Here is a 17,784-nt window from a genome sequence, read left to right as displayed (position 1 = left end):
CAAAAGCTCCGTGGGGCCATAAACCTCACCTGTTTTAATATGCTGACCCCATAAAATGAGGCCTATGGTTATGGTCCATAGGCTTTAAAGGCTTCCTTTAGGTTCTTTAATGGGAAAATACCCGGTCAGATTTCAGAATGTATGCCCTCTAATCTCTCCCCCATTTATATATTTATATTTTTGTCTTAAGTATATGTTTTATTCAGGTCTACTGAGTTTTTACCGAATGTCCCATCCAGGACACCGCATTACATTTAGTTGTCGTGTCTCCTCGGGCTCCTCTTGGCTGTGTTGGTTTCTTAGACTTTCTTTGTATTTGGTGACCTTTGACAGTTTTGAGGATTACTGGCCAGGTATTTGTAGAATGTTGCTAAGTTGGGATTTGTTTGATGTTTTTCTCATAATTGGACTGGGGCCTGGGGGAAGACTAGAGGTAAAGTGTCATTCTTACCACATCATATCAAAGGTATATACCATCAATATGACTCATCACTGCTGATGTTCACCTTGATCACGTGGCTGAGGTAGTGTTTGTCAGTTTTCTCCCCTGTGAAGTTACTCTTTTTTCATCCTTTCCATAATGTGTTCTTTGATTAAGGAAGTCACTGCGTAGCTGACACTTAAGAATAAGGAAGTTATTCTCTACCTCCTTGAGGGTGAAGTATCTACAAACACTATTTGGAATTGTTCTTCATCGGAGATTTCTCTATTCTCAGTTATTTATTCATTCACTTATTTATATCAGTAGGGACTCATCTGTTTAATACTTTGGGCTATAATCCATTATTACTTTATTTTATTCAAATTTTTCTAACTTTGCATTTGGAGCTCTTTCAATTGGCTCTGTCTCCCTTTGATGTATCCCTGTCACTGTGCAGGTTTCTTAAGCACTTATTTACTTTCTGGTACTACAATATGCTCCAGGCCCATGTTATATACTTCCTGCCTCAGTCCTAGAATCAGCCATTTCTCCAAGGAGCCCTAGTTCCTTTCAGCGGAGATTGGTATTAGAAAGCAAGATCTGGGCAGGAGTTGTGCTTTTTTCTGTTGGGGCGTTGTTGCTTCTAGGTCCTCTCAGTAAGGAAATATAAATATATGTGTATTCTGACCCATGTATTTACACATACCTGTAAATAGATTATCTGTATGTAACTATCTGCATCTATATTAAGCTAAACATGAGATCATACTGGTGTCTCTAACTGTAATCCGTTACCACATGGATCATTCTTGCCTCCTCCCCTTGCTTGTCTGTAACCTTCCCCTCCAGGTAGTGAGAAACGTGGCTCCCACCATCCACCATCCAGTATTTAACTGTTCATTTCCAGTGTATGTGCATGGTTTCAAATTGTTAACCCATACCCTCCATGGGAAACTACTTTATCAACTACACTAAAGTGCTTATACAAAATTCTTTTACCTTTAGTCTTACAAACTCCACTCATTTCCAGTTACTTGGGTCAGCATCTTTTTCCTTTAGTGAGGCTGTTTCACAAATTTGTGATATAATTGGATTCTTTTGCCACATTCTGCATTCCATCCTGAGATTTTCTTTTTAATTGCATACATTAAGGTTCACTCTTTGTGCTGTAAAACTCTATAGATTTTGGCAAATGCATAGTGACATGTATCCACTATTACAGTATCATGCAGAATAGTTTCACTGCCCTAAAAAATCTCCTGTGTCTTACCTATTCAGCATCCTTTCTTCTGAGTCCCTGGCAACCATTGATCCGTTTTCATCTTTATAAATTTGTCTTTTCCAGAATGTCTTTATAAATGGAATCATACAGTACATAGACTTTTCAGATTGGCTTCCTTCACTTAGCAGTATGCATTTAAGGTTCTTTCATGTCTTTGTGTGGATTGATAGCTCGTTCCTTTTCATCCCTAAATAATATTCCATTGTCTGGATATACCACAGTTTGTCTATTCATTCACCTACCTACTATAGGACATCTTGGTTTCTTCCAACTTTTGGCAATTATGACTAAAGATGCTACAAACATCTGTGTGTAGTTTTTCCTGTGGGCGTTAAGTTTTCAAGTCAGTTGGGTAAATATATAAATGCAATTTCTGGATTATATGGTAAGACTATGTTTGGTTTTATAAGAAATTGCCTAACTGTCTTCTAAAGTGGCTGTACCATCTTGTATTCCCAGCAGCAATGAATGAGAGTTCCTGTAATTCCACATCCTTGTGAGCAATTGGTATTGTCAGTGTTTTAGGTTTTAGCCATTCTAATAGGTGTGTAGTGGGAACTTGTTGTTAATTTGCATTACCCTAATGACAAATGATGTTGAGCATCTTTTCATTTGCTATTTGCCATCTGTATGTTTTCTCTGGTGATGTTCAGATCTTTTGATTTTAGCTCTTCTTTTCTAATATACACATTTAATATTATAAATTTCTAAGTACTACTTTTTGCTGTATCCCACAAATTTTGTTATGTTGTATTTTCATTTTCATTTACTTCAAAATGTTTTAAAATTTGTCTTCAGACTTCTTTGACCCATGGGTTATTTGGAAGTATGTTGCTTAATTTCCAGGTATTTAGTCATTTTCCAGCTATTTTTCTGTTACTGGTTTCTAGTTTAATTCCCTTGTGTTAAGATTTATGTTAAACTGGCTAGGAGTTGGGCTTTGTTTAATGTTTGGTGTAATTATTAGTGCCAGGGGTTAAATTCCTGTAGTGTCCTTGTTTTTGTCTTCTCTCTTGATTTTGAGTTTCCTTAAGTACAATTCCTTGAAAGAGATTCTGTGTCTTGCAGCTGTAATCCACTGTTATTAAGATATGGGAGCCCCATTGGTGTGGTTGTATGGTATGGGGGAGCAGGTTATTTTATAATCTTCTGATTAAATTGCATTGTCTGTTGGACCTGTGTCTTGTGTCTTTAACCTTCACAAAGTGTAATCCGGTGTTACAGCTTTTTGTTCTCCCTGCCCCCTACTCCTGTCTCTGACCTCAGCATTCCCAGCCCATTTCCAGGAAGCCCAGAGCCCTACTGACTTTGCTTTTTTCCCTTAAGTGAGACGGGTTAGGGCTGGAGAGGGAAGAATGCCCTTCCCCCAACTGGGATAAGGCTCAGGCAAAGTATTTTCCCCTGGAGCATAGGCCTTTGTTACAGAGACAGGTCTGGCCTATTTCACAATGATAGCTCTTCACTTCTCCTCTGAGCTAGGAGGACATGTTTCTTAGCTCTTCATTTTGAGAACTTGGTAGGGTTCCTGGAGATAAAAGCCACCGAAGTATAGGCTCAGGAGATCCTTACTCTCACACAAGTCCACACACAGCCTTCAGCAATTCATCAAAGTTGCCTTTAAGTAGCCCTACCAGTTATGGTTCTAGCAGTTTCTACTCCAGGTAAGCAGATCTCTCTGTGTCTTTTTGGATAAGCCTGTCTCTTCAGATTTGGGGGTAAGAGTTTCCCTTGCAGCAATTCTCCGGTGGGTCCAAGAAAAGTTATTGATTTTTTAGTTTGTCTAGCTTTTTCTTGCTGTGCGAATGGGAGCAACAACTTTTTTGTTTTTTTAATTGAAGTATAGTTAATTTATAATGTTGTATTAGTTTCAAGTATACAGCAAGACAATTTCTGAGCTTTTTACTTGCCAGAGCTGAATCTGGAAGCTCCCCGTTTATTTTCTAATTAGTGAGACCACTTTGGTCCCCTCTCAAAGGGAGAAAAAAATTAGAGGGCGTTTGGCCTCTAATAAATCCTGAGTGGATTATTATGAACCTCACCTTGTTCCAATTTATGGCATTATGTGGTAGATGAGAGGGTTGCTGTGATGTTTCAGGAGTGTGTGCTGGGTGTTTCCGGGGTCTGTGGCTAGCAGGTACTCCAGAGGTACCGTGGCCATGTTGGTATAGTTCTAGTTAGGCACAGACTGGAAGTGTTGGGTCCCAGGTTGTGCTCTACTTCATCTCTCAGCTGAATCTTACTTTCCTAAGGATTGGTAGTACCATTTATTGATCTTGCCAGAAGGGTATTCTGTGATAACTCTGCAATCAAAATACCATTTGGAATTCCTCAAAGCTAATGTCTTCTCAGAAGTCATTCAACACAATGTACGAATAACCCACAAATAATCATTGCTAAAATTATAGAGTACGAGAGTTGGAAAGGACCGTAAAAATCATACATGCTGATATGCCCTCATTTTTACGATGGGGAACCTGAAACCCACAGAGATCAAGACAGTTGCCCAGGGTGACACAGTTAGTGAGTTATGGAGCTAGGGTTGGAATCTGTATCTTCTCACTGCTGGACAATGGATCTGATCACAAAGACTTCCTTCCTTCCTTCCTTCCCTTCCCTTCCCTCCCCTCCCCTCCCCTCTTTCTTTCCTTTCTGCATTGGGTCTTCATTGCTGTGCGTGGGCTTTCTCTAGTTACGGCAAGTGGGGGCTACTCTTCGTTGCAGTGTGCGGGCTTCTCATTGCGGTGGCTTCTCTTGTTGCGGAGCACAGGCTCTAGGTGTGTGGGCTTAAGCAGTTGTGGCACGTGGGCTCAGTAGTGGTGGCTCACAGGCTCTAGAGCACAGGCTCAGTAGTTGTGGTGCACGGGCTTAGTTGCTCCATGGCATGTGGGATTTTCCCAGACCAGGGATGGAACCTGTGTCCCTTGCATTGGCAGGAGGATTCTTAACCCCACTGTGTCACCAGGGAAGTCCTCCCATTGACTTTCATGTAAAAATTTAGTTAAGTCATCTTCCTCTTGGTGCTTTCCTCCTAGTGTTCTACAGAAACTGTCACCTGCTTTGTTTCTAAATACCCCAGTGGTCTGCCTCTCAGAATGGAAGTCTTCCCTTTGCAATGTCTTGTCTCTACTCTTCTAGCTGCATTATCATTATTTTTATTTTTAGAAACACTTATATAACACATAAATACACGTCACTGTTAAAGATTCAAACAATACACATGTATATAAAATGTGAAAGTTCCCTCACTACTTCCCACTCCAGAGATAACCCTTCAAAATAACTCAGTTATGACCCTTTCAATTCTTTTTCTATCAAGTTAACACAGAGACACACACTTTAATTTTTTAAAAAAATCTACTTATTATTTTGTAACTTGCTTTTATCACATAGTAAGTTTGGGAGATTTTTCTATTTCAGTACACATCAGTCTACTTCTATCCTTATGCTATTCCCCCATTACTGGACTCTTTCATTGTTTCCAGTGCTGCAGTGAATAGCATACATACATTGGTGTGCACAGGTACAAGTGTTTCCTTAAGAGCAATTCCTAGGTTATGTGTGTGTGTGTGTGTGTGTGTGTGTGTGTGTTTAACTGTTTTGTTTTTTTTTTGTCCATGACATCACACTATTCCCATGAATCCAAGAAGAATCTCCTACTTGGTATTTCCTCTCTTGAAGTTTTTTCTCCTGCTAAAGAATAGTTGCTAATCTTTTTTCCCCAACTTCCTTTTGGAGATTAATAGAGAGAAACCAATGCAGACTCAATATAGAAGAACTGGAGAAATGCTGCTTCTAAAATAATAAGCACAAGTAGTCACACAGGATCGTGCTAGCCAAAAGCTTTCTCAATACTCTGGTATGGAATGTGCATTTTAGAGCAGGGTTTCCCTACCCATTACATTTACCAGTCTTCTTGTCAGTCCCTTTTATGTATAAATTTGAGAAGGAAGGAATGAAAAACAAGTAATGGAGCAGAGGGCTATTTTCTTTATGTGGACAACCCTCTCAGCAACATTGTCAAACCTATCCCCTCTACTTCTATTTCTACATTGATTTTGTACAGTGGGGGTCTGCAGATATCAAGCCATACTCCTCAAGCTATTTTTCCTAACACTGGTAACTCTGGCAATTAGCACCCTGGCTCCACTGGTAATGAAAGTGATTTGGGTGGGGAACTTCCGCATTAGAGTAGATGCTGGGAATAGAAGGCACAAAAGGTACACTGTCAAGCAAATGTCTACAACCCAGTGGGGGCAGAGCTGTATCCAATGGGAACCAAGGAGTCTGAAGGTGGTATAAGAATCTAGATTCACGCATATCTCGAAAGCCTTTTCCCTATCCCTTTCTCCCATGCCCCACCTTCCTATATACTTCTCATGGCCCTCACACTTCATTTTAATAGTACATATCATAGATTCATTATTGTTTTTGCAGTCCCGTTCCCCACCTCTCTCACCACCTCTCTGATTGTCTAGCTCAGCAGAGCTGGGATAGAGAGTTTCCTCTTTGTTGTCCTTCCTGCCTCTTAGCTTCACATTTTAACGTGCTGTGAGCAGGAACCAAGCAGTCAGTCCCTAAATGAAACGGGTGCAGGGTGACAGTCAAAACAACACAGGCACTGACCCGTCAGATTGGATGTCAGATATAGCTGCGGGTAGTGTTCTGGAGCCTCCTAGTGTTCCAGCTGCTGCATCATGGGAAAGTTCAGGAGCCTCGGGGGGGATGGTTGTGGGGGAGGAGAGTCCTTGGGAAAGAGTAGTTATTTATCTACAGCCACAGGTATTTCACTGTTTAACAACCAGTATGGCTGTACAGATGTGTATCAATGGAATAGTCATCCTGAATAAGTGTCCTGGGGCCGAACTAAGGTAGTATATTAAAACATAACATGGTCCTGTGACATTCTCCAGGGCTTACATAGGAAGACATTTGCTTTTCAGGGCAATCCCCTGGCGGTCCAGTGGTCAGGACTCTGTTATTTCATTGCTGTGGTCCTGGGTTCAATACCGTAAGCCGCAGGGCGGTGTGGCCGGGGCGGGGGGAGGGGGGGAAAGCATTTGCTTTTCAGCCACTGGGTTTCGGTAAGTGGGGAAGCAAAATGGAGGCACAAGTTGATATATAGAAAGGTCCTAAAAATGTTGACTAATTATTGGGGCTTCAACTGTAATGTATTCTCAAACGTAGAGATGAATGGAATGTGAAAGGGTTCATGGCTTATTGGGAGATCTGGAATGGATGAACCAGTACAAGAAGGGAAAAGGGTGCAGGTATGGAAGTGAGAAGTGGCTCATAATAGACCCTTAGTACTTGCTGTTGAGTGAAGGTACAGTTTAAAAGATTGCAGGATGAATATCTGCTGATGTGTGCTAGGTCGAGTGTTGACTTTTTTGTACAGGTGCTTTTAGCCTTGCAAAAATACAATATATCCCTGTAAAAACTGAAATACATTCTAAAAATGGAACTATTTTCAAGTCCTGTGATATGTACCAATAGCCCTGCTCCATTTCTTTGAGTGCTTATTTCTTTCTTTAGGCTGCTGCCAATAAGTGAGCCCTCATGCAGCTGTGGTTATCGCTAAAGCAGTACTTCAGGGTGCACGAGGTTTCCTTCTATCCTCTTTCCCCTTGTGTCTTTGTTAGTGTTTAACTAATTCACTTAATCAGTTACTGTTCAGTTCTCCAGGGAAATGTCTAATGGCATATTGGTTAGGGATTGAAATAAACATTATTCTCAAATTGGAGTTTCTTTTCTTGTATTTTAAGGGGTTTTCCAGTTTTAAGCATCATGTGATTTTTAGAAAAAAATTAGAAAGTGGTTTCCATAAAGGAAAATGAGCTAAATACATTCATTTATATGCCTCCTCATTCAAGCAGTGTGCTTTTAAACACCCATTAATTAAGTTTTTAGACCTAAGTGTAACTTACCGGGAAAGCTGTTTCAAGGTTGACTTATTTTTCTGGCTTGTTTTTTGTACGTTTTTTCCCAGACTCAAGCAATCCAGGTTAGCTCTTGGGTGACTTTTATCATTTAAGAGCTAGATGTACTTTAACCTGAATCATTTTCCTGCTAGAGCATTAAATCATTTTAAATATAACTTACTTTGAAGGGCACACTATGCCTTCAAAAACCTAAGTTTTACTTTTTTTTTTTTTTTGTATAGGGGCAAGAATCTAGAGTTGCCTAATAAGCACCCCAATCTGATATTTAGGGTCGTTGTTTAATTTTACTCTTCTTCCCTTGGTAGAGTATTTACACACCAGAAGCTTAAATCTTTTAATTCCTTTTTTTTTTTTTTTTTTGGTACGCGGGCCTCTCACTGTTGTGGCCTCTCCCGTTGCGGAGCGCAGGCTCAGCGGCCATGGCTCACGGGTCCAGCCGCTCCGTGGCATGTGGGATCTTCCCGGACAGGGGCACAAACCCGTGTCCCCTGCATCGGCAGGCGGACTCTCAACCACTGCGCCACCAGGGAAGCCCGCCTTTTGTGTTTTACTACTCTCTTTGTACCTCAGTAGTTGGTCCTGAATGGAATAATCTCTACTGCCATTCTTGACAGCTTAGTTTTATGACATTAATATTTCTTTCTGCTAAGTAATAAAAATGCTAAGAAAAGAAACCAATTGGATGTGGAATAAGACCCACAGCTTAAGCTGTTTGTCATCAAGTCAGATATAGATACCTCTGTGAAAGAGTGCAAACAGTTTCATCCCTCTCATTGGTAAAACCTTAAAAAATTAGCAGTGTCATTGTCATCATCCTTATTATACATTTAAAAATATTTTTTTCCAAAGTGGTTGGAAAAATATTTCAAAATCTTTTTTTTAAACAACACTGCTCTCTTTTGTAAAAATTTACTTACTTAAAAAAATAAAATAATTTTTTCCTATTCTAAAAATTATAATGAATATCTTACAATTCCTAGTCCACACTTGTGCCAAATGCTCATTAAGTGGTCTTCCTATGTTGAAAGTTTTAAAAACATTGTTGTACGAGCCACTAACGTGTTAGAAACAGAAAATGATCTGATCAGATCTGTGTTCCACAAAGATAACTCTGTTTGTCCCCAAATATTAACTTTATCATTGTGGTTTTATCATAGGATGCATTAAAAATTGGTAAGCATTTCTTTCTTATTTCCATAATAATATGTTGACCTGGCAGTCTGTATAAAGAAACATGTGCTAGAGATTACAAATTTGGCAGAGAAGGGAATAGAGGGGTAGAAAAGAGTAAAAGAAATATGTCAAATTCTGAATACCAGTGCCTCATTTCTTTTTTTTTTAAATTGAAGTATAGTTGATTTACGATGTTGTGTTAGTTTCTACTGTACAGCAAAGTGATTCATATATATTTTGGGGGGGATGGGAGAGAATTTTACTACATTCACCAAGTTAAAGGACAAGAACATACTGTAAACACAACTTAAAACAATTTAGAATCATAAGCAAAACGTGAGGTAGACTGACTACCAAAATTCACCAAATTTTGGTTAAGAAAATTTTACAATAATGAAGTAACACAGGTGCCTCCTTTTCTAAAAAATCACAAAAAGCAATTGCATAAATTACAGCCAAAAAAATACAACAATTCTCATTGTAATTTTAGTGTGTGTGTGTGTGTGTGTGTGTGTGTATTCCTTTTCAGATTCTTTTCCCTTATAGGTTATTACAAAATATTGAGTATAGTTCCCTGTGCTACACAGTAAGTCCGTGTTGGTTATCAATTTTATATATAGTAATTGTGTATCTGCTAATCCCAAACTCCTAATTTATCCCCCTCTCCTTCCCCTTTAGTAACCATAAGTTTGTTTTCTATGTCTGTGAGTCTGTTTTAATTTTGTAAATAAATTCATTTGTATCATTTTTTAGATTCCACATATAAGTGATATCATATGCTATTTGTCTTTCTCTGAGTTACTTCACTTAGTCTGATAATCTCTAGGTCCACCCACGTTGCTACAAATCCAGTGCCTCATTTCTTAATCTGAATTGTAATTAAATCTCATTTTAGTATGAGGACTGTGTCATGGCTATCAGCCCTCTAATTTTCAAAAGAGGTAAATTTACATGGAATAAAAAAGTTCCTCCCCTAGAAGCACTGATGGAGTATTTGAAAAACACATGAACTTTCATCAGAAGTTATTGACATGGTACTGGTTATGCAATCCAATCACTGTACATTGAAGAACTACACACTTTTTAAGTACCAAAAAGATAGTATCTTAAAGTATAAAATAATCTAAAAAGATAATGTAAATCTTATTAAAATAAGTTAATTCTGTAGTGGTCTTCAGATACTATAGGCAGAATCCTATTGAGTAAAGAATAACTTTGAAGGAGGCTTGTGAGGTTGGCCCTGTCATCCTCTCTAAGTAAGATATACATACTTTTCTAAAAGTGTAATTGTATAAGACAGTCACACTTGGGCCATAGGTTTTGCTTTTTAAGCTTTTTAGTTCTTTGCCACAATACTTTCCATTGCCACTTCATTTTACTTCTCATTAGTGCTAGGTTAGTTCATCAAGAGACTGAGATATCATCATATATGGTGATATATGATGGACGGACCAAAAGCATACAGGTTCCATGAAGCGCCTCACATTTCCTAAGGTTTTGTTGTACTGACATTTCAGGATGCATTGGGCCTTAAGAACTGATGAGAATAATCACAACATTTGAAAGCCCTACATTCAGGTCTGATTATTGGAGCACACTGACTAGATTAATGTTCAACAGTGGCTGTTCTGTGGATTCACGTAAGGAGTTCGGAGATGGCAGGTTTTTTCTTTTCTTTTTTCCAGTTCTATTGAGAAATAATTGACATACATCACTGTATAAGTTTAAGGCATACAGCAGGATGCTTTGATTTACATATATTGTGAAATGATTACCACAGTAGGTTCAGCTAACATCCATCTTCTCATATAGATACAATAAAAGGAAAAGAAAGAAAAGAAAAAAGGAAAAAGTTTTCTCCTTGTGATGAGAACTCTTAGGATTTACTCTCTTAACAACTTTCCTATATATCATACAGCAGTGGTAGGTATAGTGAGAGATGGCAATTTCATTCTTCTTTACTGGACTAGCCTTACTGCACAGTTTATTAAAACCTGCTTAAAAATAGCCTTTGGAATAAGGCAAGAGAAGGAAAAGCCTTTGAAACAATGCAACTGTAGTAGTGAATTAATTTTCATGGCTGAAATAGCTACTTTTACTTAGGTTGGATTAATGAGATCAGACTTGATGTTGCTTTCTAGGTAGAGCACTACCACTAACACGCCTCATTTTCTCGACTGCTTTCTGAGTTTTCAAAGTTACTAGGTGGTATTAAAGAACTGACTTTGTATAGTAAGTTCATATGTGGTTCAGTTTTTCATAATTTTCTCTATGATGTGTGCAGAGAAAGACATAAAACATGTGTGTACAGTTTAAAGAATAATTATAATGTGAATACTCAGGTAACCCCTGCCCGGATTAAGAAAAATTGCCAGCCTTCCAGAAGCCCCACCCTCATCATGTGCTCCATCCAGATGGCGACCCCCTCTCTCCTCTGGTTTTACTTCTGGCTTTATTGTCTTTACTTCTGTCATTTTCTTGCTTCTCTTTGGAATGTAGTCACTTACATTTGTGTCCTAAAATGATATAATTTAGGTTTGGCTGACTTTGAACTTACATGAATAGAATCATATTATGTGCTCTCTTGTGTCCAGCATCTGTCACTCATTTCACTTATTTAGCTTGTTACATTTGTGAGATTTTATCTGTTATTGGTATCCAGTGCCCTTTTTTAAAAAGCCTTTCTATATTTGCCTGTCTCCCCTGCCTCGTTTTTTTTTTTTTAAACTTAGGGTCTCTGTAACTCTAAATGCTTTCCGATATTTCTACTTTGCCTTCATAGATTTCCTGCTAAATGAGGTCTGAAAACTAAAACTTCTGGATCCCAGTTTTCTGAACTGACCTGACTGCCCCAAGTTTGATGACATTTGTTTAGATGAGACTACATCTTTAAGGCTTCTGTGCTCGGTTAAAAATCTTCCTTTCTCCAAGGCTGGTCCAAGGGTCTGGTCACGTGATTCCAACGGTGACATCACATTCTGACCGCCAGGGAACACTGGTGGTTCTTTAGGTGGCGTTTGTTCCTGTGAAAGGCAGAGAATGCAGCAAGTGCCCTTCTAAAGCAGTTCAGACAGGGGCTCCTTCTGTAAAAGCTCCTCAACCTAAATGAGCAAATGCGGGCTGCCAAGGTTATTTCTTCCTTGAGGCAGAAAAAAAGAAAGCTGTGATTGAAGGTAAGCAGACTTGAGCCTGGCCAAGGACCGAAGCGTGACCCCAGGGAGAAGGGGATCTGGAGAATCACAAGCAGTCTGTTGTCGGATTCTAATCACTGCCTGCTCTTTTAGAGCTGCCTGACAATTTGCATTTATAATAGGAGACTATCTACAAAGAAGGATGATGCAGTGCTCATGTTACCTAGTGATGTAATAGGATTTTTTCTTTCCTGTTAGGAAGCTTGTTGCAGATCTTCATTTTGTCTTAATATTCTTCCAGCTGGGGGCCTCATTTGATATACAGCGTAACGTTAGGTAACTATTGGGTGCTTTTAAAAATCAGTTTCACAAAATCCTTTGAAAATTTCTCCTGAAAGGAGCACACTTAAACCAGACCAAATTCAATTGAAGCATTAACCTGCTTTAAAAAGTCAGTTTCTGGTTGGTTGGTGTCCTGTGTTCATGTCAGCGTTTGTCTTGAGAATTGAAACAGCTTGGTTCCCCCCTGCCCCACATACTTTAGTCTCTTTCTGCCCTCATTTCCCGGTTGGCTGTTTCCCTCCAAGCTCTCAAACAACGCACCAGCATTAATCTTTATCAGTATGCCACTGACATGATAGGAAATGCTGGGCTGGTGATTAAGCAGCCAACCATTTTATGGCCAGGTATGCTTGAAGATATGGAAAGGACTTTGGTTAGGGGTTTTAAGATTAACTTGTTCATCTCTTCCACTCCACCCTCACCCCACCCCCACCCTTATTATGATTTGGATTCTGCAGAGCTTTTCCTTTCATGTGTGTGTGTTGCTTGGGAAAGGTATGCTGAACTAGGTATTCAGGAGACTTAGACTTTGTAAACCAGGTGCAACTTGGGTGTTAATTCAAACTTATCCTTTGAGGGTGCTCAAGTTGTCTATTAGGAGTTTAGAGTGAAGGTGGGGGTATGGATGGGGGAAGAGGGGGTCAGCTCAGGCCCACTTTGGCCTTCTTCACAGAGGGATTCATCACCAAACAGTCTCGATAGAACTTTGTCCCTGCCAAGGTTGATGCTGCAAATGTGAGCTGTGGCTGGTTGAGTTCATTGATGGCATTACTCTGCATTTTTCCTCATTGTGCATTTGCATGCATTCCTGAATACGGTTTTACATTTTGTGTTTAATAGTGAAATCTTGTTTCACCAGAGGATTGTGGAAATATTTTGAAGAAGTTTGTTAAGCAATACTAAGGAACCTTGTATAAGTGCAACTTCTGAGTTTGAACACTCCTCCCTCATCCCAACTGTTCATCAAACAAACTTGGGTTCAGCTGATATTTATTGGGTCGTAGCCATGTGCTAGACACTGGAGAAGGCAATGGTAAATCAGATAATAGGGCTACCCTCAAAGAGCTTATAGTCTAGAAAAGAAGATAAAGCATTTGCTTAAGTAATTGTAGTAGAAGTGCTAAAAACGAAGCAGGTGAAGGACTGTGATTGTTGGCCAAAAGGATATGTTTCTTCCAGTTGAAGGATCAGGGAGGGACGCGTCATCTCTGAGCCATGCAGTTTTTTTCTTAGACTGTCCTGGTATACTCAGTAAAAGTTTCCACAAACCCATGGCATCAGGAATCAAAGTCTTATATCTATGGAAGGGAAATATGTACATTCCAGCCAGCTTAACTCTAGAAGAGACCTACGTGCTTTCTTTGGAGTCCCCACTCAGGCAAAAGCCACCTCTGAGGATGGAATTACTGCCTTATAAATGTAAAATGGTTTCTGACTTGATTTGTCTGCAAAGACCTTTGACCCTTTTGTCTTCATCCTAGAACAGAAACTGAAATACCTAAGCTGCTGCAAGCTCCTGTTTTTTGTTTCACAAATCCTTTCCCACTGAACTTCAACCCCTGTCAATTCTCCCTTTGTACTGTGGCTCTCATACGTCCCTTTCCATTCACACTGCCTGGAGATGCTCATCGTTTTGTGCCTAAGCCACAGAAACTTCTGAATGTGATGGATGTTCCGACCAGGTGATTATTCTGCTTTATCAGCACACCCTAACAGTAGTCATCTGATAGTTTAAGGGCTCACCTCTTGGTGCTCAGAAAAGAGGTATTAAAAATGTCCAGAGTGTCTGAAGTACTAATGTCTGTTTTCTGTTCAATCCAGAGGACAAGTCATACAATGGTGGAGGAATAGGTTCTTCAAATAGGATGATGGACTTCTTGGAGGAGCCAATCCCTGGTGTGGGGACCTATGATGATTTCAATACAATTGATTGGGTGAGAGAGAAGTCTCGAGACCGGGATAGGCACCGAGAGGTAAGACGAAAGACGCTTTGTGAGTGAGTGTTAGAAAACTTCAGGAGAAGAAGTTGAAGATATAGATTCTTTATATGTATTCTTTCCCTCAACACTGGATGTGGCTGAATCTGTTGGACATGTAGGGTTTTATTTTTAATATATTTTTATTTTTAAGGTATCTTGTATATGATTTTGAAAAGAATTTATATTTAATGATGATTTATCTCCCGATAGTAAGTGGTTGAAAAGGATCCTTGGGTATAAATGCCTGTGCAGAGAGGTGAAAACAAAGTTGGTGGGAGGAACCAAATTAAATTTCAAAGATCTTCCTTCCCCATCTCATCTCTCTTTTATGGTTTTCCCTTGAAGCAGGATTTTTACACCTAAGAAAAGTAAATGGGCTCTTTTTAAAGGAATAAAAGAAAAAAAATCTCAGAGCTGTAGTGTTTACTGAAGCTTACAGGGTAAACCCGTGATTATAGCTCTTGTACAACCATAAAACCAAAGCAAATTTACGCATTCAACTCACACAAAACCACAAGACCAATCAAATTCAAATCAATGATATTAATATGATAGGTGATAGATGGTACTTATAGCTATGGCCCAGTTTTGTTTTGAATATGACGAGAGAGTCTCCCTACTTTTCTCTTTTCAAAGTACTGTGAAAACTTTTCAGAGCAGTCCACCAAGGTCATTTGCCTTTAACTTATTGCTGTGTATCATTTAAATCAGGGAATCACAATTTCTAGTTTGTGTCAGGAGCACATAGAGAGCTTATTCAAAAGGTAGGGCCCCAGCCTCAGTCATCCTGATTCAGTAGGGAACATTTCTTCAGCCAACAGTAAGTATGATTATTTTTTCTTCCTTACTATTTCTGCTTTGATTCCAAATTTAAAATTCGATTTTTAAGTTGACTCCATTCTCTCCTAAATTCATGATTTCCTCCTCTTAGACCTGAGTGAATCTCCTGAGCAGTCAGGTTCAGATCACTTTTCATTCCTTTCCGAGCTCCTGACTGGCTTTCTCAAGACCACCTAAACCCAGGAGTCAGGTTGTCCCAGGTACAGGTTTTGAGAAATTTCTTTGTAGTCCTTGGATTTGTCATAATCCCATAGAGTTTTCTTCTCCTAACTCAAAAAGGTGATCTCTGTAAAACATTCGTTTTTTTTTTATAAGATTCCTGCTATTTGGGAACATACACACATATGCTTTCTGTTATATCAATTCATCAGGCAGCCTTTAAAATATAGAATCTTACGGCTTTAGAATTTTTGCTATCTGTATTCAGAGTTCAGTTTGTCACCATTTGCTTATTCAACATGTTACTTAGATTGTGAAAGCCACCTGTGATATGACAAGGGCACATTTCCCGCTATATCAAAATGGTTGCATCTGAGGCACATTATATCAGCTAATAATAATTTAAAATCAATTAAAATGTGTTTATCAAATGTTCAAAGGTGACCTTTTTTAGCATTAACTGTTCATCATCTGAATGGAAACAGTGTCATAGGGAAAAGTATCACCTCATCTACTTTCAGCACTTAAATTGGAAACTTAAAGTCATAAGTCAAAATGAAATTTTAAACTGCTTTTAAAATTTTATAGTAATTTATTACTTGTGATGTTACTGCAGATCAAGATGGGGTAGCTAACTTACATTTTCAAAGATAAGAAATAGAGGTACAGGGCTTCCCTGGTGGCGCAGTGGTTGAGAGTCCACCTGCCAATGCAGGGGACATGGGTTCGAGCCCCAGTCCAGGAAGATCCCACATGCCGCGGAGCAGCTGGGCCCATGAGCCTGTGCGTCCGGAGCCCATGGCTGCTGATCCTGCGCGTCCGGAGCCTGTGCTCCGCAAGGGGAGAGGCCACAACAGTGAGAGGCCCACGTACCGCCAAAAAAAAAAAAAAAAAGAAAGAAAAAAAAGAAACAGGTACAGAGAAGGGGGAAGCACTAATGACAAAGCTGTTAGAATGCTTGGTTTTGAAGTGTGGGCACTGAAGGGTTAAATTAACAAGGCTAGGACCTAAAAGGTAAAAGTTTCTGCACCTCTTGAAAGCTGCAGATATTCCCAGCAGGTTTTTGAAAATGAAAGAGATCATCCCTGATATCATTTAACATCTGTGATCACTGTACAGTAAGAGGTTTGTGGTATCAAGTCTTGGAATTTGCCTGACCTGAAGCACAGCCCCAGGTAGAAAACCACAAATTGTACTTTCAACCCCTCAAATAAGCCCGTGTTTGTTTATTCTTTGAAAAACAGTCAAACTATTTGCTGTGAGTCAAGAGACCATCTTTGGACTATCTGATGTCCAGGCTAGAAAGAGACCGCTGCAATAAGCAAAACAGATTGATGTTATAAGAATTTAGCAGCTAATAGGGAAGTCCTGAATAAGGTACTTGCAGACATTGCAATACTGGAGATGAAGGTGGGTTCAGTAAGACAGGGTTCAATAAAGCTCAAAGTTCGCGGTGGCGTTGGTTCAGCCAAAGATTTGAGAAGTAACTCTAAATTGGAATCTATTTCCAATGAATAGGTTTGTCTTTGTGTTTCTTTATCACACATTTTGAGGTAAAAAAGCAAGAGTGTGTGTAGAATGTATCAATGTTTTCTCATCTCTCCCTAGATTACCAATAAAAGCAAGGAGTCAACATGGGCCTTAATTCACAGTGTGAGCGATGCTTTTTCTGGCTGGTTGTTGATGCTACTTATTGGGCTTTTATCAGGTATGGTAAACCATGTGAGCTTTCTAAACAAATCTCCTAAAATTGTGGTGTGCCCCTCTCCCAAGTCATGAACTGAATTGAATACTGTGCTTTACTATTTTCCTACATGAACGGAATTGTTTGTGGACCTTTGGGAAGCTTGATGTCCCCGTCTATAAAGAGGTAGTAATACCTCATCTCCTTCCTTAAATAAATGAGGTTAAATGAGGAAATGCATTTAAGTGCATTTGTATGCTATAAAATATTGTATCCATTTAAAGGTGCTGTTAGTACTGCCTTTTGGTGCTTGTCTTGAGGAAGAACCTTTCTATTAGAGACAGGGTTTTCTTTTTTTGTTTTTTGTTTTTTTGCCGTGCTGCGTGGCTTGCAGAATCTTGATCCCCGACCAGGGATTGAACCCGTGCCCTAGCAGTGAAAGCACTGAGTCCTAACCACTGGACAGCCAGAGAATTCCCCCCCCTTTTTTTTTAATATGTTAGTAAGCATGGGGTTTAGGAAAGAACATGTAGAAGAGGACTTCCTGAGAGATTTTTGTAGCTATTTCTTAAATATCTGCTCTCTCATTTGGGAGTAAAGAAAAGCATGTAAGATATGGTTCATACCCTTAGGGGGCCTAAATTCTTACTCTTTCATGGTGACCGAGGACTGGGATGGTACCACCTTTTCCTATCTTCTCCATCAACCTTCTAAGCCACTCCAAATAATATATAATCTTAAACACGAATAGCACACTTGCTATGCAATACAGCTTTAAAGCAGGTTCCCAAGCAGGCTTCCCCTCCCATGGGGAAAGCAGAAAGCCAAGAATAC

At 39.4% G+C, this 17,784-nt stretch overlaps 1 protein-coding gene across 1 annotated transcript in view; it reads left to right on the top strand.

Moving 5' to 3' along the window:
* Nucleotides 1-17,784, top strand: part of CLCN5 (chloride voltage-gated channel 5) — a 160,267-nt gene that overhangs the window by 118,895 nt on the left and 23,588 nt on the right. Inside the window, exons 5-6 of the mRNA XM_060136931.1 lie at nt 14,110-14,261; nt 16,875-16,974. Coding sequence (XP_059992914.1) covers nt 14,110-14,261; nt 16,875-16,974 — 252 coding nt within the window. The remainder of the gene's footprint in view (nt 1-14,109; nt 14,262-16,874; nt 16,975-17,784) is intronic.

The sequence above is a fragment of the Lagenorhynchus albirostris genome, chromosome X (genome assembly GCF_949774975.1).
Source record: "Lagenorhynchus albirostris chromosome X, mLagAlb1.1, whole genome shotgun sequence".
Taxonomy (NCBI): Eukaryota; Metazoa; Chordata; class Mammalia; order Artiodactyla; family Delphinidae; genus Lagenorhynchus; species Lagenorhynchus albirostris.
The sequence above is the reverse complement of the archived record's forward strand: the minus strand, read 5'-3'. Positions and strand labels throughout refer to the sequence as shown.